General features: G+C 45.0%; 1 protein-coding gene across 2 annotated transcripts in view; it reads left to right on the forward strand.

Moving 5' to 3' along the window:
* The window catches only part of LOC141195600 (cilia- and flagella-associated protein 337-like), a 243,414-nt gene that overhangs the window by 30,920 nt on the left and 191,779 nt on the right, over nt 1-20,715 (forward strand). For both annotated transcript variants that reach the window (XM_073662494.1, XM_073662495.1), the window contains exons 2-7: nt 1,190-1,448; nt 7,580-7,633; nt 9,649-9,732; nt 11,292-11,357; nt 19,314-19,544; nt 20,318-20,400. In XM_073662494.1, coding sequence (XP_073518595.1) covers nt 1,190-1,448; nt 7,580-7,633; nt 9,649-9,732; nt 11,292-11,357; nt 19,314-19,544; nt 20,318-20,400 — 777 coding nt within the window. The remainder of the gene's footprint in view (nt 1-1,189; nt 1,449-7,579; nt 7,634-9,648; nt 9,733-11,291; nt 11,358-19,313; nt 19,545-20,317; nt 20,401-20,715) is intronic.

Genomic DNA, 20,715 nt, shown 5'->3' on the forward strand with positions numbered 1-20,715 from the left:
CGGGGTAGGACTCACCGCTGCTTATGCCGTTGCTCCTTACACAGCCGGTCACCGAGACTGCTCTGCTGGTTACTGTACAGCCGCACTCTTGCTGCACAGCTTCTCACACTTGTGTTGTATTCACAGAGCTGCAGCAGCTGGATGGATGGGATCACACAGCACAGAGCTGCAGCAGCTGGGATGGATGGGATCACACAGCCTTCTGCAGGGGGAGGCGACAATCTGCCCCCTCAGTCTGATGCAAAGGGGAAGGCTGGCACCTTTCAGCCTAAGTGACAGCAAAGCCAGGAGCCTGGACCCTCCTACACTGCTCTCCTAAGCAGGACTGGACCCTTTTAGATGGTTCCCTTTCTTTTTATACTCCTACCGACAGTGCTCTTCCTTCTTCCTCCACCCACACCCACTACATGGTTTCCCCTCTCTTGGTTCCCCCCCTTCCCACCAGGGACAGGGCTCAGCAGTGGATTCATGCATCTTGCCCCTCCTGCCGGTCTAGAATGGTGTAGTGTTGGATGCAGGTGGGTGGGTCCCGGGTACTATTCCATCCTTACCTGAGAGTGGGATACCACACCTCTGGGTGACTGAACCCGCAGGGGCGCCACATCTACACTGTTGAGAAATGTGTACAGTGTTGGACTGGGGGGCCAAGGGCCCACTTGTAACTAACTCCATGGCCCCACTTTTTAACTACATGCAAATGTGTTATCCTCAATCACAAATTTATATAACAATGAATTGTCAGATTGTTAAATGAATAACATGTGCCTATGTCTGTACATAATGAACCAAGTATATTGTGCCAAGTACTGCTCATATAAGAGGGTGTTGGCCCAATCTTGCACAGGGGCCCACCGGAGGATTCTCCTGTTCTCCGGTGGGCCAGTCCAAGCCTGAATGTGTATAACCCCTTTCCCTGACATTCAGCTATCTCCAACACTGAAATAAGTGAGGGGGTAGCAGAGAGAACCATCAGGAGGAGCTGGAGCTCTGATGGATTTGCAACATTTTAGCAGATCACTAAACTAGTAAAGGGACTTGCCGACTCTATAAAGCAGCAAAATTATAGAAAAAAAATTAATGAAGGCTACATAGTTGCTTATCATTGCATTTAGGAAGCAAATGAACAATAAAAAAATTCTTGCAAAAATGTACATCGTTTTTAATAACCATAACTGACTAAATTTTACAGTCTTTTCAGTGAGATACGACAGACTACTGCTGCTTCAAACCAACCTGTTCCACAGAGGGCAAAAACTGCTGTGGTGGCAAGTAGGGGCCAAACTGACTATGCTGGAGAACCAAGAGAGCAGAACCAAACTCCCCCGGAGTGGTTGGAGAAGGAAGTAATTCGCAGGCAGCAGAGACGATATTCCCTGGGACTTGTGGACAAATCACTGGAAAGTCTTCAAAATTTTTCTGACCCAGCTAGGAGCCTAAGGAAAGAGAAGGTAAAGTTTTGGTATGTCTTCATATTGGCTAATAAGAGCAAGGGAAAATAAAGCACTTGAAGTCTTAAAGGAGTTCATTTTAAAGTTGTCCCACAAACAAAGTTTGATTTTAATCATTAGATCTTGGAATAATAATAAGTTCCAAAATTGGATGTGTTTAAAAAAATGTTCCTGTGCTGAGATAATCTTATAAATGTGTCCCTGCTGTGTACTGTGTAATGGCTGTGTCTGACCGTGCAGGAACATGGTCTGATCATACCACAGCTCCTGGGCAGGAGGATAGCAAAAGAGTATACAGACAGGACAGCATGGGATCGCAGCTTATTCTTTTGTGAGATAAAGCATTTCCCTGTCTGTTTTTCAAAAATTTTTTACCTCAAAGAAAGAATTATTTGTGATCCCCTGCTGTATTGTCTGTATACTCTTTTGCTTCCTCTCCTGCTCAGGAGATGTGGTATGATCAGACCATGTTCCTGCACGGTCAGACACAGCCATTACACAGTACACAGCAGGGGCACATTTATAAGATTATCTCAGCAGAGACACATTATTTTTTAAACACGTCCAATTGTGGAAGTTATTATTATTCCAAGAACTATTGATTAAATCAAACTTTGTTTGTGGGAAAACCCATTTAAAGAGGTATTTCCATGAAAGATAAAACCCCCAATTCCCAAAATGTTTGGACACTGTGTAAAATGTAATTAACAAGAATGCAATGATTTGGAAATCTTTTATAGTCACATTTTATTCACAAAAGAACACAGAGAACACAAGAGAACTACTCAACTGTCCTTTGTCGACTTTGCCAGATTTTTTCGTTTCGTAATGCACCAAATGTTTTCTGTCTTTGAAAGGTCTGGACTACAAGCGGCCGGTTCACCGTCCATAATCTTCTTCTGTGAAATATACAAGGCCTTCCTTGAAATAGTCATTGTCTGGATGGTAGCATTGGTTGTTCTAAAACCTATATATAATGATCAGGATTGATAGTGCCTTTCAAGATGTGTCGGCTGCCCATGCCAAAGGACCAATGCAACCCCATACCATAAGAGATGCAGGAACTGTGCACTAATAACAAGCTGGATGATCCTTCTCCCCTTGAGTTTGCAGGATATGGGGTACCCGGTTTGCATAAAGAATTAAAATTTTTGATTCAACTGATCACAGAACAGTTTTCCATTTTGACCCATTTTAAATAAACTTTTGGCCAAAGAAGACGGCAGCGTTTCTGGATTTTGTTGACATATGACTTCTTGTTTGCATGTTTTAACCTGCATTTGTGGATTGCACGGCGAACTGTGTGTGAAGTATTCCTGAGCCTATGCAGAGATTTTCACTACCAAATCATGCCAGTGTTTAATGTGGTGCTGTCTGAGGACTCGTACATCACGAGCATCCAATATTGACCGTCAGTCTGGTCTCTTGTGCACATGGATTTTTCCATGTCTTTCGATATTATGTACTGTGGACAGTGATATATTCAAAGTCTTTGCAGTTTTATGTTGAGGAACATTTTTCTGAAAGTTTTCCACAATTTTAGACACAGTTGTTTACAGATTGGTGACCCTCTGATCATCTTTGCTTCTGAGAGACTCTGCCTCTCTAACATGCTCTTTTTATACAGTCATGTGACTTAGATGAAAACTAACCCTCCAGATGCTTTCTCATTAGTACCACTTACTTTTCAAGGCTTTTGTTAATCCTGTCCCAACTTTTTTGAGATGTGCTGCTAACATCAATTTCTAATTGAATTGATTGTTCAAATGAAATGTAAAAATGTCTAACGTTCAACTTCTGATCTGTTTTCTATGTTCTGCTGTTGATAATACGTGGCTATAAGAGATTTCCAAATCATTGCATTCTTTTTTTCTTTTCATTTTACACAGCGTCCCAACTTTTTTTTAGAATTGGGTTGTATTTATCACGTATCCACATGATAGGTGGAAAAAGTATAATCACCAAAAGTCCCACTACCAGGACCTCCCATGATCACTAGGCCTTGACTGCAGATCCCTCATTCCTCCTTAGTGTGGTCTGGTCACACATACTTTATGAAACTCCATTTATTGTCTGGCAGTGATGGATATACTCTCTGGAGCCAAGACAATGAATGTTAGGACAAGCTATCCATTGCTTACATTATTGTACATTTACTTTAAAAGGGAAATGGATCAAAATTTAATTTAATTCGGTAAATTCAAATAAATGATGCAAGTGATCAAAACGATGTGCTTCAAGTGGTTGGATATGACTTTATGAGTATGAACTATATAGATTTTTGAAAAGTCGTGAAAGTCAGAAGATTCATTATGTCCATTACTTATAGTAATAAAAAAAGCTTCTTACAAGCAAGACTGCTCCACAATCCACTTCTCAGTGATGAATATGATCATCTTTGATGTTATTCTCTCTAAGAATATTATATTCTTAGATATAGCATATAACTCACAATGATAAATATGGTTGTCTTGTATGTTCTTCCTTGAGTACTATATCCTTATGTATAGTATATGTGGCACCCCAGGGGTCTGGTTTCCACAGTAACAGCAATGTTATGTCTGAGAGCAGGTGGGAGGTCTCTTGGTCAGGAATCCTATGCATGCCACACCTCCTGCCCAGTCCTGGGAGGGGAAGAACTTCCCCTATATAAACCTGGGGCTGAGGCAGGGTTAGAGAGTTCAGAGGGAGAGTGCAGCCAGGAGGGCTGACAGGGAGCTGTGGCTCCGGCTGGGCCCAGCTCCTGGGCCATGCCAGAAGTAGAGACAGAGAAGAGAAGCAGCTATGGGAAGAAACAACAGGAGCTCTGTGGGAGCAGTGTTACAAGGAGTCAGGGGCTGGCAGCTGCAGAGCTCGCCCTGACTGAGAAGATTTCTTACCGGACCCGGAGTCCGAGGCTGTGGGGACTAACTCCTACCCAGCAGCAGAATCCGTCAGGCAGGGGATTCCAGGTCCTCTGGCCAAGAAACCCGAAGGCACGGTCACACGCATGGGACCAGCACCGCCATCGTGGAGCGGAAGCTACTAGAAGGCCCCGAGTCACCGGCCATACGGGTGAGCACCACACGGTACACTCAGGGACGTGGGCTACCTTTACCCGCCTCTAGCAAGGTAGCCAGAAGAGTACAATTAGTTGGGGAGGCCTACAACTCCGCCTGGCCAAGGGGGATCCCATCAGCTCAAGGACTGACCAGGCCCCGACCGCTAGCCAGTACTCCGGGAGGGTCTATCTTTGTCACCAGTAAAGACCCCGAACTACACCGCATCGTCTCTGAGTGATTCCTGCTACCCCCATCATCCACGTCGGCTGCCCTGAGGCCATACCCCTCCCGTTGGGGGTTATACCATCCACGCTGCACCGTCCTTCCACCGGCCTCAGCGGTCTGCCCTGCAGCGGCAGCTCCATAGCTGCATTCAACGGGTGGCGTAGTCGTCCTACATCTACTGCTAATATACCGCCACTTAGTCTGACTCCCTGGGCACGGACCGGGTCACCGCCACGAGACTACTACCCCTATCAGATCCGGCTCCGGGTAGTCCCTGCGTGCGCAACGCTACATCACATAGGCCCAGGGCGCGTCAACTTTTGGCGTAGTCGGCAGGATTTCGTGCCCGCAACCACTGGGTACTGCGTGCCTGAAAAAGACTGTTCAAACTTACCAGTGGTGAAGATTCCCGCCATCCGGCGCCATCTTCAGCCTTCTTCCTGCCATCCGTGGAGTTTTCCCGCCGTTGGACGCCATCTTGAAGACGCCGCGCGGGAAGAAGAGGGGCGTGGATTCCGAAAGCGCGCGAGAACTGAAGCTCCGCCTCACGTCCAGACGTCGCGTAAGGTCCTGGAAGGAGCCCAGCAGACGCTGACGTCACAGGAGCGCGACGGAAGGTCCTCAACCCTGACGATCCACTGCGGAGCCGCGGCCTACGGAAGAGGATCATCGCAAGGTAGGCCACGGTCCACTAGGGGGGAGGAAGATGTCGGATACGGAGGAGAGCTCCACTGCCTCAACCCCCGCCAGCGCCACCGCTGCTGCAGTCATGCCTTTCACCATGCCCTATATCCCGGGAGCGGCCTGGCTACCCCAGTACTCAGGGGAGTCACATACTCTGCATGACTTTAGAGAAAAGCTGGATAGCCTCTTCCAGGTGTACCCCCTCACAGAAGAGCAAAAAGTGAGCATCCTGGTGGCCCAATTAACTGGGGCAGCCCAAAGGGAGGTAAAGTCCTGGCCACCTGGGGGGAGGACTGTCGCAGAGATACTAACCCAGCTAACCGAGGAGGAGCTGCAGTACTACCAATACGAGGAAAGCCAAGAGGACCCGGACGGGTCTGAGGACTACCCTCAGGAGGGAGCACAAAGAGGACATAGCTACTGAAGGGAAGTAGCGTGAATAAAGAGCTGTAAATAGTTACCCGTAAGGGTACAAGGACTGCTGCTAATTAAAATATGGTCCCCGTTGGGATTAGTGAATTGTTCCCCGTGTGTCCCTATCCCTTACCAGGCTGAGGACTGTGAGCAGCCATCCCCTATCCCTTACCAGGCTGAGGACTGTGAGCAGCCAATCCTTATCCCCACTGGCCGAGGACTGAGAGCGGCCATATCCTGTAAATAATTATGTGTTTCTAGTAATTTATAGGAGTTCTTGGTGGATTTACCGGGAATCCTTTGTACAGTTAGTGGAGCGTAACCCAGGATGGACTAAAAGACTGTTAAGGACTCGGGGCAGGACAGACCCCTACCTGGTTACGTCTCCCTGTTTTGGTGAAATGGACACCTTGCTTTTCTTCAAAACTGCACCCGGTTGCGGACACGCCGTAACCATCTTTATGTGTTTTTCTTATTGTATTATTATTGTTTATACCTTGTTATGTTTTTCTAAAAATATGTTTAGTCCCGGAGTGCTAAATTTCACTAGGGGGGAATGTGGCACCCCAGGGGTCTGGTTTCCACAGTAACAGCAATGTTATGTCTGAGAGCAGGTGGGAGGTCTCTTGGTCAGGAATCCTATGCATGCCACACCTCCTGCCCAGTCCTGGGAGGGGAAGAACTTCCCCTATATAAACCTGGGGCTGAGGCAGGGTTAGGGAGTTCAGAGGGAGAGTTCAGCTAGGAGGGCTGACAGGGAGCTGTGGCTCCGGCTGGGCCCAGCTCCTGGGCCATGCCAGAAGTAGAGACAGAGAAGAGAAGCAGCTATGGGAAGAAACAACAGGAGCTCTGTGGGAGCAGTGTTACAAGGAGTCAGGGGCTGGCAGCTGCAGAGCTCGCCCTGACTGAGAAGATTTCTTACCGGACCCGGAGTCCGAGGCTGTGGGGACTAACTCCTACCCAGCAGCAGAATCCGTCAGGCAGGGGATTCCAGGTCCTCTGGCCAAGAAACCCGAAGGCACGGTCACACGCATGGGACCAGCACCGCCATCGTGGAGCGGAAGCTACTAGAAGGCCCCGAGTCACCGGCCATACGGGTGAGCACCACACGGTACACTCAGGGACGTGGGCTACCTTTACCCGCCTCTAGCAAGGTAGCCAGAAGAGTACAATTAGTTGGGGAGGCCTACAACTCCGCCTGGCCAAGGGGGATCCCATCAGCTCAAGGACTGACCAGGCCCCGACCGCTAGCCAGTACTCCGGGAGGGTCTATCTTTGTCACCAGTAAAGACCCCGAACTACACCGCATCGTCTCTGAGTGATTCCTGCTACCCCCATCATCCACGTTGGCTGCCCTGAGGCCATACCCCTCCCGTTGGGGGTTATACCATCCACGCTGCACCGTCCTTCCACCGGCCTCAGCGGTCTGCCCTGCAGCGGCAGCTCCATAGCTGCATTCAACGGGTGGCGTAGTCGTCCTACATCTACTGCTAATATACCGCCACTTAGTCTGACTCCCTGGGCACGGACCGGGTCACCGCCACGAGACTACTACCCCTATCAGATCCGGCTCCGGGTAGTCCCTGCGTGCGCAACGCTACATCACATAGGCCCAGGGCGCGTCATATATACCTCTGAATTGCTTGCTTTTATTTAGAAATAAAAATTATTATTATTATGGTCACCTTGGACATTCCCCCTTGGGAACTATATTCTTACACAGTGATAAATGCAATCATGTTTGATCATACAATTTTGTTTCCACAGTTTGAACAACAAGTGACCCTGGAGCAATTGCATAAATTGAAGAAAGCTTTTGAGGTATGTGTTCTCTGTGGTCAAATGCATACTTATAATAGCAGAATATAGATTCCAGAATTTGGATTCCCCCTGTACAGGATCTCCCCTTAAAAGGGGATGTCCAGTCCAAATTCATAAGTCTGCAGTCACTCTGTGTGACTGTAGACTTATGAATCCCCCCATCGCACAAACTGTGCACTGCGGGGATTCACTGGATTCTGACCCAGAACCAAAGGGTATGTATTAGTGATGAGCAAGCATCCCTTTAACTGAGCACGCTTGGGTGCTTCCCGAGTATCTTCGGCGTGCTCGTATATTATGTTTCAGTCCCTGCATCTGCATGATTTATGGCTGTTACACAGCCTAAACACATGTGAGGATTTCCTAACAAACAGGCAATCCCGGAATGTGTTTAGGCTGTGTAACAGCCATAAATCATGCAGATGCAGGGACTAAAACATAATATATGAGCAAGCCGAAGATACTCGGGAAGCACCCGAGCAAGCTCAGTGAAAGGGTTAAACGAGCACTAGTATGTATGAGTTATACATGCTCCTGGCCAGTGGGCATGGCCTCACTTCCATACACATGTATGGAGCGAGGCTGCGCCCTCTCGTCGGCCACGACCACTGCACGGCCGAGTCACTAGACGGGGCGCGGCCTTGTTCAATACAAGTGTATGTCAGCATAGGAAAAGGAGGAGGGATTGAGGTCGGCACTTTAACCAGATTGAATATGACACATGACACGTTTGTGATTGGGTTCCTTCTCTATACATACTTGTCTTCATTCTCTGTTTGATACGCGTTAGGTGTTTTAACTTTTTGTTTTATACTGGATTAATAAACTTTCGATATTTTATCTGGTTGGAGTGCGACCTCAATCCCGCCTCCTTTTCCTATTGGCTGTGTTCACTAGGGGGACCGGCACCCTCCAGAGTCCATTGTCTACCTCGGATGATCCAAATCGGACATGTGGCAGCTCCCTGACCCTCTCTCCTCTGTATGTTAGCATAGACTAGTTCCGTGACCTACATAAATCATGGATTACTATGCTAGACAGTGCATTTTAATTAGGTTAAAGGGTTATTCCAAAAGTCATAATATGATTTCAATTTTATGTACATACAGAATGAATCATATGTGCCAATACAAACTATTTTTAAATCAGCACTCATTTGCAGCTATCACCCCACAAAGATGCTCTCCTTGGCTCTCTTTATTCTCCTTGCCCCTGGATCCACCCTTAAATAGTTCTTAATGTTGTTGTTTGAGCATGCGCATATGCACCCAATGACCCTGTGTAATAAAACGGACCCCAGATAGCTCAGCTCACATCATCCTCATTGATCCAACAGCCAGGTTGTAGCACAACTCAGCTATGCTATACTTGGCTCTGCTTTGCCTGTAGGAGGGAGCATGATGACTCATGTGGGAAAAAGAGACCTCCTCTTTCTATATAGAGCTTAGAATTCAGCTAGTCAGTTTTTAATCATGTGATGTGATAGACCTAATGGAAAAGAGAAGAATTAACTGGGTAGAAAGGCAAAATTAGCAATTGTAAGTACAAAGTGCTAGATAATATGATGACTGCAATATATTAAGAGGATAAAAACTTTGATGGGAGGAAGAGTGCTTCTTTAACTTAGTTTTATGCATAAGTTGCATATGTAATGTCAAGGACGGAATCTGATCCTTTATTTGGAGATTATAAAAGCCTTAGCCAAAGTAAGCAGAAGAAAAAAAGTAATGTAAATTGATGCCGCAAATCAGATCAGCCACATCTTTGTCTTAACTTCGCATACAATATATTATTTACTGTGTTATCATTATTTATAAGCTGTTTTCTTTTCCAGTGATAAGTCTCTTAATAGATTTCAACCTTCAAAATGAAAAAGTAAATAATCATGTTATTCTTGGACAGGTTACAAAACAAATTCATTTGGATTATCTTATATATTCTGTCAAGATTGTCAGGGCGACCTTGGTTATGAATCGATTCTCTTTACTGTAATCAATGAAATTCGTTTGTTCTAGGAGCTCGAAAAGAATGGCCATAAATCTCTGGATATTGATGCATTTAAGTGGGCAGTAAAGAAAAGCACAGGATTACGAGCAACCGTAAGTTGTTTTCTAAATTGCAGGATTATTTTCATAGATATTTTATGTATCTGATATAACAGACTCATTGTACTAAACATAAAGGTATTCCACCTAAGAATATATTAAAGGGGTTTTTCGGCTTCAGAAAAACTCTTGTCCCCCAGCTGAAGTCAGGGCTGAAGTCAGGGCTGCAGCCAATCAGTGAGCTCAGTGTTTCTGAAGAGCTAAAGTCATCATTCCAGAAGAGCTGCTGAGCTACTCATTGGCTGCAGCGCTGTTGGTGTGACATCAGCGCTGCAGACAATAACAGACACCAGGAGAAGTGATGGAGAGTCCGCACTGGATTCGGAGAGTCCACACTGGACTCATGGAGAGTGAGCGAGTGAAGCACAAAAAAAACTGCAGTCAGGGGATAAGGGTTATCCAAAACTGAAAACCCCCTTTAACTACAGTTCTATACTTACTAATGCTTGAATGGAATATTCTGGGCATTAAAGCCCTGCTACAGGAACACATGAAAATGCCCCCTTTTGGACATAGTTTTGCTATGCCTATTTTTGGGCTGTTTTATCTGACTTTCTCAGCAAGTATAATGTTCTGCAACCATTCACAATATCTAGGATCCATATAGTCAAATGGTTTGGGCTCCTTGAGTTTTATACTATATTACCTAGAATGGATAATGTTATTAATTAGTGTATATTATTATAATTGCACAGCCTCACTTGTAGAAATTGAATTATATCACAATAGTTTGGCCAGCTCTCCCATAAACAGGAGCACTCATTTGGCTGAGCGCTCCCATGTTTTCTATGAGAAATCCACTGCTGGACATCTCTGGCGGTGGCTCATCTTTTTGAGAACAAAAGGATTATCAGTCTGAAATCAGACATGCCGGGGCTCCCATAGACATTAAAATGACATTAGTCTAATGTGTATGGGGACTTTGGAGTGCCTTCACACTCTACGTTTCTTGGTGGTATTTTTGTCTCATTGTCTATTGTCCCCCCCCCCCCAGTTAAAAAAAAGTGGAGGAATCTTAATGGGGTAGGGAGTGAAACTAACAGGTCTTGTGTTTGCACAGAACTTCTTAAAAAATGTGTAGCTGTCATGGTCCCATACATTGGTGGTGGGTGGTAACTAATCAATAGATTTGTATTGTCTTTTTTCTTAGACTTAAAGGGGTTGTCCCAAGAGCAAAGTACATTTTAATCAATAGATATTGGAATTATAATAAGTTCCACAATTGGATGCCTTAAAAAGAGTGAAGAGAAACTGAAATGTTTAAGTTACCCAAGACAAGCCTTACCTGCTCAGTAGAAGATTGTCATTATAAGGCCACGGTCCCACTTTCAGTATTTGGTCAGTATTCGGTCAGTATTTTTTCTCAGGAGTCGGAGCCAAACCAGATGAGGAACAATCAGAGAAAAGGGTCTAATAGAAACAAGTCACCAATTCTGCATTTATCACCCACTCCTGGTTTTGGCTCCCACTCCTGACAAAAAATACTGACCGAATACTGACCAAATACTGATAGTGGGGCCGTGGCCTTAATATGCTTCTTTTTTTCTTTCCAGAGTGATGAACAGATAGAAAAGCTATTTATGAAAATCGACTTCACAGCGACCGGGAAAATTCAGTGGGTTAGTATTATATTGTAAAATATCATCTAAATGTTACTCCATAATAATTAGAAATCAAACAAACGTATATATATAAACAATATATATTTTATTAAAGTACACTATACAATAAAAATAACATTTAAAAATTAAAATAAAAAAGCAATGAAAACAAGGGGAGGCCGATTTGAGACACAAAATAACGAGGAGCAAATAATACAAGGTGTAGCCACCAAATAACAGAATACTACCGAGGAATAATATATGAAGAGGTGTTGGCACAAATGTATATGCATAACGTTAATTACAATGCAATTCTAAAAGTTGGAACTATAGAAATTTGGTTCAATGTAATGCACACAAATAGTGCAAGGTAATACACAAAGTGAAATCAATAGTAAAGAGATAAAGATGCATTATAATCAAACATTTCCAAAAATAAAAATAGAATGTGTCACTACACCCGCCTCCACCTCAGACCCCAAGTATTATATTGTACCTTACACTGATCAGTGATCCATGCAGGTTTTGGCAAGTGCATCTGACGTGCCCCCTGGTCCGTGGCCCAGGGCGGTCAAATGAAGTGAAAAGTGAATGTCAATTTGGGGAAATAAAGATTTACCACCCGTGGTATGCGGCTATGTGGGGCCGTCACTGCTGTTCAGATCCACTGGGGCTGTTGGTGACGCAGCAAAGATGGTTCAGCGCTCCACGGGCAGAGCTAAGCCCCAGGGCAGTATATAGGAATTGATGAGGTAGATGTTGTTGGTGTAGTGCAAGGCAGGTGATGCAGCAATTAAGTGGAGGACACAGCGGGGTGCAGTCTTCAAGTATTTACTCACAGTTATCAAGATGCTCCAGGTTACACTTGCCCGATTATAACCGCCCACGTCATCCTGTGTCCTCTGGGGAAGTGATCCAGCCAACTCTCAGATAACTTAGGTGCACTTGATCGGGACCCCTTTCTGTGTACCTCTCCAGGTGGTCTCTCTCTGCGCTGGTTCTCTCTCTTCTGCCCTGCGCCTCACACACAGTGTCCCGAGCCAGTGGCCGCGGACCTTGTTGGGCGACGTCCGGACTGTCCCCTTTGTCCTATATGACCACCTTTTCAGCGATTATGTGTGGATTTTGGCTACGGCATGTGAAGATCCCGTAACCTTCGGCTTGCTAGCTGAGCCTTAAAGTACTCCACTAGTCTGGGGCCGGTCCCCTCCTGCGGCCTTGATCCCTCCACGGTCAGCGTGAACTCGGGCGCACGGGTGGCATCCCGCTCTCGCCGTGCCCCTAGGATCATCCCTTCTGTCTCTGGAGCCCTCCTCACTGCTCCAATCTTTGTTCCCCACTCTCTGAACTCCTCCACGGTCCTCACTCATTGAACCGAACTGAACTCCTGCTCCAAACAGGAGAATGGACTGACTGAACTGCTCACAACTCCTCCCTCGCTCCTCTGAGCAGCAGCACTGCACTGCGCTGCACCGCTTCTAGATCTTTCCAGCCTTCTTTTATACTCTTCTGTCTGTGCTCCCCTAAACTTCTTCCTCCACCCACCTCCTCTACTTAGTTCCACCCTCCAGACAGGGACCAGGGACTGTGCTCTCCCTCAGGAGAAATCTCGCCCTTCACTAATGAAGTGGTGTTGTGTTAGATGTGGGTGTGTGGATCCCGGGTAGTGCTCCCTTCTTACCTGAGAGTGGGGTACCACACCTCTGGATGAGATGCAGTACCCCTGTTGCAACTGGACCCGCTGAGCCGCCATATTCCCCCTCCCCCATGTTAAACACAGCACGTCCGCGGGCTGGAACAGAGTAAAAACAAAAATTTAAGACATGCAAAATTTTTAGGATGCATCCACATAGAAAAACAGCAAATAAATAACTTTTCCCTTTATGGGGGGCACTTTTCTTGAACGTTACATATTACTATCAGGTATATAAAACAATATAAAACCACTTTTAATAACACTCTTTCACACATAAAACATTTTTCAGCAGACTGCAGTGAGATCCTTATCATGGTGTCCATCCCACTGGTGTAGGTGCAATATGAGGGACTCGTCCGAAAACCCCCAATGTAGGCCCTGGGCATGGCTGCAGAGCATAGCTGATCCACTCGTTGGACTACGTCTTCGGCCACGCCAAACAGGTTTTTATTCAGTGGTCTTATAAAACCAACAGGAAGCACCTTAAGAAGTGCTAACTTTTTACAATAAAAGTTTTTGGGTTAATCACCGTCCTTAACCACTAATTCCTTATACCTTAACCGGGTACACAAAACAAACAAAACTTTTTTTTTTTTTTAAACACACAAGATTGTTTCAATACCCTTCCGGGTAACTATATACTGTTTTTCAACTTTTAAGTAGTGCAGTTCAGTAGTGGCGCTCCCTCCGGGGAAGCATTTGCCACCACTAGATGACCCAGCCGTGTCATCAGCCTCAGATGGCAGGGGTGCGCTCTCCTCCTCCACCCTATGCACATGTAGGGTGTACCACCCCCGTTCTCCGCGATGATGGGTATAAGTAACACCAGGGTAAAGATCCCGTCCCGGGTGTCCCTGCTGTAGGTGGGACTCCACATCGCGCCGATTCACGAAGAGGTCCGTGGCGACTTGAGGCTCTCGAATGAAGCCCCATCCTCCTTCCAGGTCAAACTTGACCACGGTTCCCTCAGCACGGGGACTGGGTTTGGCAGGCTTGACTTTGCGAGTCCGGGTCTTAGCCTGCATGTTGCGAGCCTCCATCGCCTCCCACCGCTCTTGACGCACCCGCCGCTCCGCTACCAGTTTTCAGAGTTCCCTTTGACAGTACTCCTCTCTCCTGAGGGCCTCTGTTTGGGTCTCCCGCGGGAATCCCATAAGGTCGCCCTCCGGGTTGTCCCACCTGTACTCTTCTCCTCCTTTACAGACGACCAGGGGCTCGGGCGTGGGCAGTAGAGGGGTTCCCTGCTGGTCCTCAATCTTTGCGGACCAGTCCCACTCGGCGCACATGTATACCCAGCCGGGTGTAGGGGCAGATGGTTCCTCCAGGGGGGCCTAGGAGGGTGTCAGTGTTGTCGGCGCCCGGGGCAGGGGTGTTGTTGTCACCTGCTTTCACGGCCTCTCCGGCACTGTGCGACGCCTCCGGATTCAGTTTGTTAACTTCCAAGCTGCAAACTCAAGAGCACCTTTGCCTAAGTGCAGACTAGTGAAACCAGTAAAAATGTAATGTAAAAAGTTAGAGATACGCTAAGAAGTAAATCCAAAACTAAAATGTAGAAATAATATCAGTATTTCATATGGATATAAACCTATTGGATATATAGGTAAAGGTTCCAGAAAATGGTGCTTCCTACCTTTTTATATGATGATCTTTTTGTTCGCTGCAAATGAACTGTCCTGCAGAGTGTTGCACTTTGCTCAATAGAGGTCCTGGCAAATGTCCTGCAAAGTATTGCACAGTGCCCAATAGAAATCCCGGCAAATGTCCTGCAGAGCGCTGCACTATGCTCTTGCACTGTGTTCAATAGAAATCCTAGCAAATGTCCTGCAGAGTATTGCACTGTGCTCAATAGAGATCCTGGCAAATGTCCTGCAGAGTGCTGCACTGTGCTCAATAGAGATCCTGGCAAATGTCCTGCAGAGCGTTGTACTTTGCTCAACAGAGATTCCGGCAAATGTCTTGCAGAGCGTTGCACTTTGCTCGATGGAGATCCTGACAAATGTCCTGCAGAGCGTTGCACTATGTTCTTGCACTGTGTTCAATAGAAATCCTGGCAAATGTCCTGCAGAGTATTGCACTGTGCTCAATAGAAATCCCGGCAAATGTCCTGCAGAGCGCTGCACTGTGCTCAATAGAGAACCTGGCAAATGTCCTGTAGAGCGTTGTACTTTGCTCGATAGAGATTCCGGCAAATGTCTTGCAGAGAATTGCACTTTGCTTGATGGAGATCCTGGCAAATGTCCTGCAGAGCATTGCACTATTCTTAATAGAAATCCTGGCAAAATGCCAAAAAAAAGTCTGTCCCGTTGGGCTGGGTACTGGATTGTGTGTCCATGTGTCCCAATCTTTGGTGCACTCGTGGGTTGTATGTGTCCACAATCCACGTGATGGAGAAGGAGCTGAGCGATATGGATGTGGTGCCGGATGTCCTGTAGAGCGTTGTACTTTGCTCGATAGAGATTCCGGCAAATGTCTTGCAGAGAATTGCACTTTGCTTGATGGAGATCCTGGCAAATGTCCTGCAGAGCATTGCACTATGCTTAATAGAAATCCTGGCAAAATGCCAAAAAAAAGTCTGTCCCGTTGGGCTGGGTACTGGATTGTGTGTCCATGTGTCCCAATCTTTGGTGCACTCGTGGGTTGTATGTGTCCACAATCCACGTGATGGAGAAGGAGCTGAGCGATATGGATGTGGTGCCGGCCGGTCACCGTATATCGCGCAGTGATTTCCACAGGCTGCCGCCTTTGCAGGTAAGTGACGTCACTCAGGCAATGTGGACTCTCCATCAGGAAATGAATTCCAGAGTCAGTACCTTTCTTACGCGTTTCAGCTGTTACGACTGCCTTCATCAGACCTGGACCTGTCCCTGTTCAGACTAGGAAAAAACCCTGGTTTGTCCCTGCCTGACCACAGAATTTTGGCACCCTCAGATAACGTAATGGCTCCCCCACTTGACGGCGTCTTACCCTGAATGTTCCCTAAGAAATACAGGAATCACACACAAAACTACTTCATACAAAGTCTATCACCAGCAGGAGACACCAGTAGGAGAAGGTATATAAAGCTGCACCCGAAAGGTGATAGGACGGAAAAACAGAGAAAATGAAAAACACCTGATATCCAAAACCAACAGAAACAAATATGACAGAACTAAAGCACCCAAAGAAAAGGTGTATCTGTTGTGGGTCAGCAGGAAGAGATGCCGACCACAGAACACAGAATCAAGGGTTTGAATCCTGAAGAATTACATTATATATGTAAAAACAAGCTGACACTCTCTTTAAAGACAACCTGACACTTGCCGTACATATAGTATGTACTTTTTTGGTGTAAATAAATACCCCTGTTTTCTTTAATGTGACACTATTTTTGAGGGGGTTCCGGTTCCTTTCTGCTCCTGATACATGGCCCCTCTTGCCTGTCTAAAAATACTGTCTTTTACTCAACTGGGCGTAGTCCTCAAGAAGTTGCCCTCAGGCTATGTGCCCACGATGCAGAATTTAAGCAGAAAATGTCCGCAGCGTTTCTGCATGTCCTTGCCAGTAAAAACGCTTGCGGATTTTACATGCGTTTTTTAAGCGTTTTTGCAGCATTTTTACATGCGGATTTGACTTGCATTTTTCAAATGCATTGTGACCTCAAATCCGCATGTGGAAACACATAAATAATGGACATGCTGTGGATTTTTCAGCAAGGAAATCCGCAGCGGAAAATTCCGCAGCATGTGCACAGCACATGCGGATTATCATTGGGGACCGTGGGGCACGTATTACCAAGCGTTTTTAAAGCGTTTCCGGTGCGGAAATTCCACATAAAAAACGATTGAAAAACGCATAGTGGGCACGCAGCCTCAGAGAAGAGTTGATGACCACGCCCAGTTGGCTAACAAGACTAGGTTTACGTACAGGGAAGAGGTGGCTACATTTCAGGAATGGAGAGGCGCAGGAACAAAGGAAAAACAAAACCAGATTCAGGAAAACAGCGGCATTTTAACCAGGTGAAATAAATTACATATTTATGGCAAGTGACAGATCCTCTTTAAAGAAGTTGTCTTCTTTCAGACAGTCGTCTTTGTGAGCGTTTAGATGAAAATCTAATTCAAACAGCAATTGCTATACAAAACAATGTTTTTCCAGCATCGACACTAAATTTAAAGATTAACTGGCTGTTAAATTAGAGCATTGACTCTGATTTTTGAGCAATTTAATGGAAAGCTTGTTTATTTCTATAATAGTCATAAAATATAATTTGGCCGGATGATTACTCCCGGTCTCACATTTCCAGTGGTATTCTTGGAGTTTTCTGCTTATTGGCAATTCAAAGTTAATAGACTATATATTTAATTTAGTGTTATGAGAAAAAGTTTTCCCCATAATGAGCTCATTCCTGCGAGACGTGAACAGATAACTAAACCCCCACTGATTTTAATTGTCTTGAAAAGTTTACAAACTACAGTATACACCTCTCATAAATGAATCTTTTCTGCTGAATATTGAGACATGGGCTTATTATATGACTGACTGTCGTGAAAATACATCAAACTTCCAACTTTTCTATATTTTATTTATAAATTTCTTATATATTATTTTCATCCTACTTAACATGCAGAATAAACTAAACAAAGAAAAACCAAGCCCCAGACAACAGATGAGAGGCGCAGTTATTATATAATATTTACTCCATATTATTATATTATAACATATGCATTGTATTGGAGAAAGATAATATATATTTTATGATGTACTATCTGTCCAATGTCTTTAATCTGACACTTTATTGTAACCAACACCTACAAAGCAAGACCGATCCTTGGCCACATGCTATATGAGCGACTAACCCATCCCAGATATACTGTACACATCACTGTTTCAGGGACATAAAAATGAGATAAGGCTGAGGACTATCTTAATTTTTAGGTTAAGTTCCCACAATAAGTTTTTGATGCTGCGTATTTTCGCGTGCAAAAAATGCAGCATCTTACAGTTCCAGAAAAGTGGATGGGATTTATAGAAATCTCACGCCCACTGTGCTTTTTTTTTACTCGCCGTAAACTGACCTGCGGTGCGTGCTTGAAATACGCAACATGTCAATTTCTCAAAAATGCATGTACAAAAATGCCAATACTTGGCATGGCTGTGATGGCTTAGGAAGTGGCCACAGCTTAAAAGTTTGTTGATTGGTTGCGCTGCTGCCTTTCAACCAACTTTATTTGGCACCGAACCAGAACAGTAAAATGGACTTCCGAGAAAAAGTCTGTGTTCGGAATTTGGCACCGAAAACTAGGTGTCCGGTACGAACCCCGAACTTTACAGTTTGGGTTCGCTCATCCCTATGTGTGACCTCAAAAACTCAATTTAAACTACCGTCATTTAGAGTAGTTTGCCCCTGCAACACTCATACCTTCAGTTTAGATTTCTCTTCTTTAATTGTACAGAAAAATGGTGTTGATGCATATATAAATAAGGGCTCAATGCACCTTTGAGTGGCCAATGGCTCAATGCACCATTCTGCCTCCTCAGTCAACATGTTGTGCACCTTCCTTTAGCTTGATTGACACACTGAGTACAGCCTGAAATGAATCCCTGGCCCTGCACATCTGCACTAACACTGCAGGAGTCCAGTGAGCCCGTGTACATACTGTGTCAATGCAGGAGCACTCTCATCCTTGGCACGCCGCAGACAGCAAAAAGGGATGAGAACGACACCGTGCGCGTGCCTGTTTGGCTCCTACAGTGACAGTGCACTCGTACATGCAGAGAAAGGGATGAGAACGACACCGTGCAACCGCCTGTTTGGCTCCTGCAGTGACAGTGCACTCATACATGCGGAGAAAGGGATGAGAACGCCACCGTCCAAGCGCCTGTTTGGCTCCTACAGTGACAGTGCACTCGTACATGCAGAACATTCAGAAAGCACTTGCTCTAGGCAGTCAGTCTAGCTAAGGGGAGTTGAGGGGCATGCTGATTGAGGGGACAGAATAATGCTCTAAGCCCATGGCCACCCCAAAAGTGCACCGAGGAGCCCTTGTTTGCATATGTTTGCATATGCAAACAAAACGTTTTTCTGTAAAATTAAACAAGGGAAATCTATAGTGTAGGAATGAGTTTTATAGATGCTAAGTCACCCATAGGACTCTATTATAAATTGAGTTTTCGGGGTACAAGACTCCCTTTAAATAATGCAGTATGTTACATATGGGGAGAATGATAATGGGGACAAACACAATTATTATTCTAATTAATTATTATTATTATTCCTTTGGCGTCATTTATCCATTTAGGAACAATTCTGCACTTACATGCAACTGGACTACTCAGAGCTGGAAGACTCCTATCTCAGGCGCCGGAGAATCAGCTTCATGTTACCGGCGACCGTCCAGGAAATTGTTCACGGAGATGCTATTCTGCGAGTTTATCTTATGCCAGACAACGCACTAATAATGGTTAGAGAAGATGGTCACATCTTTTTTTGGTCTACACAACTGAAGCTAAAGCGTGACAAGGGAATATTTGTAAGTTGTCATTAAGGGTTAATGTCTAATAAAACAATAAAACTAAGGCTGTATACTCAGCGTATAGGTTGGGAATTGCTCCTGATGTTTATGTTAGTGTGTTAATCAAAAGAATTCTCCAGGATTAGGCTGCATTCACACATAGTGTATAATACAGTATCTATCTATCTATCTATCTATCTATCTATCTATCTATCTATCTATCTGTCTGTCCATCTACAAATCTAAACACTGTATGTAACTATCTGAATTATTTTCTTAAAGGGAATGTGTCACATACTGGGCTTTGTGTTGTTGTTTCAATAAAATTAATGTTTTATCAGTAAGAGATTATCACTACAGGACTAGTTGTCTCATGGCATGTAGTCCTCCTGCTCTGTGTAACTCCCACCACTGATTGGCTGCTTCCTGCCTACACGCAGTGTACTCAGAAAGCTGCCAATCAGTGGTGTGGGCAGGGTTATACACAGAAAGCTGCCAATCAGTGGTGTGGGCAGGGTTATACACAAAAAGCTGCCAATCAGTGGTGTGGGCGGGGTTATACACAGTAAGCTGCCAATCAGTGGTGTGGGTGGGGTTATACACATCTCAGCATTCAGAGAACTGCTAGATCTGCAGCAGATAAAACAGTGATTTTATCAAAACTGCAGCTGGCAGCCCAGAAATTGACACATATTTGGAATCAGGTTCTTTGCCCCTAAATTATGCTGCTCACAGGTAGCAAAAGACTTGGTGACAGATTCCCTTTAATGAGCATTCCATTTCCATTCTAGGATAAGAGCGTAAAGAAGATGACAAAATGGGTGACAGATTTTACAATCATGACGCAGTATAATAAATTAGTCCTGGCGACAGGGTACGTACATATATCTGTGCCAAACAGGTGCAGGCACAGTGTCGTTCTCATCCCTCTTATTGATGTATATAATAGTACAGTACATTATAGTACATTATAATTATATAACATAGAACAAAGTTTTAGCTAATGCTTTCTACCTATCAGTTTCTTTGGAAACGATTCTCATGACTTTTTTTTTTACAGGGATCATTAAATTACAACATACTATTAACTGTATATGATCTGTATATAAAGGCAGCTGCCGTGTAATTGATGTTAAGTCCCTGAAATAAATGGTTATGTAAGAAGCAATTATACTTTAGCAGGTAATAT

This window comes from Phyllobates terribilis, unplaced genomic scaffold (assembly GCF_046119375.1).
Source record: "Phyllobates terribilis strain yellow unplaced genomic scaffold, ASM4611937v1 Scaffold_2__4_contigs__length_985480577, whole genome shotgun sequence".
Classification (NCBI taxonomy): domain Eukaryota; kingdom Metazoa; phylum Chordata; class Amphibia; order Anura; family Dendrobatidae; genus Phyllobates; species Phyllobates terribilis.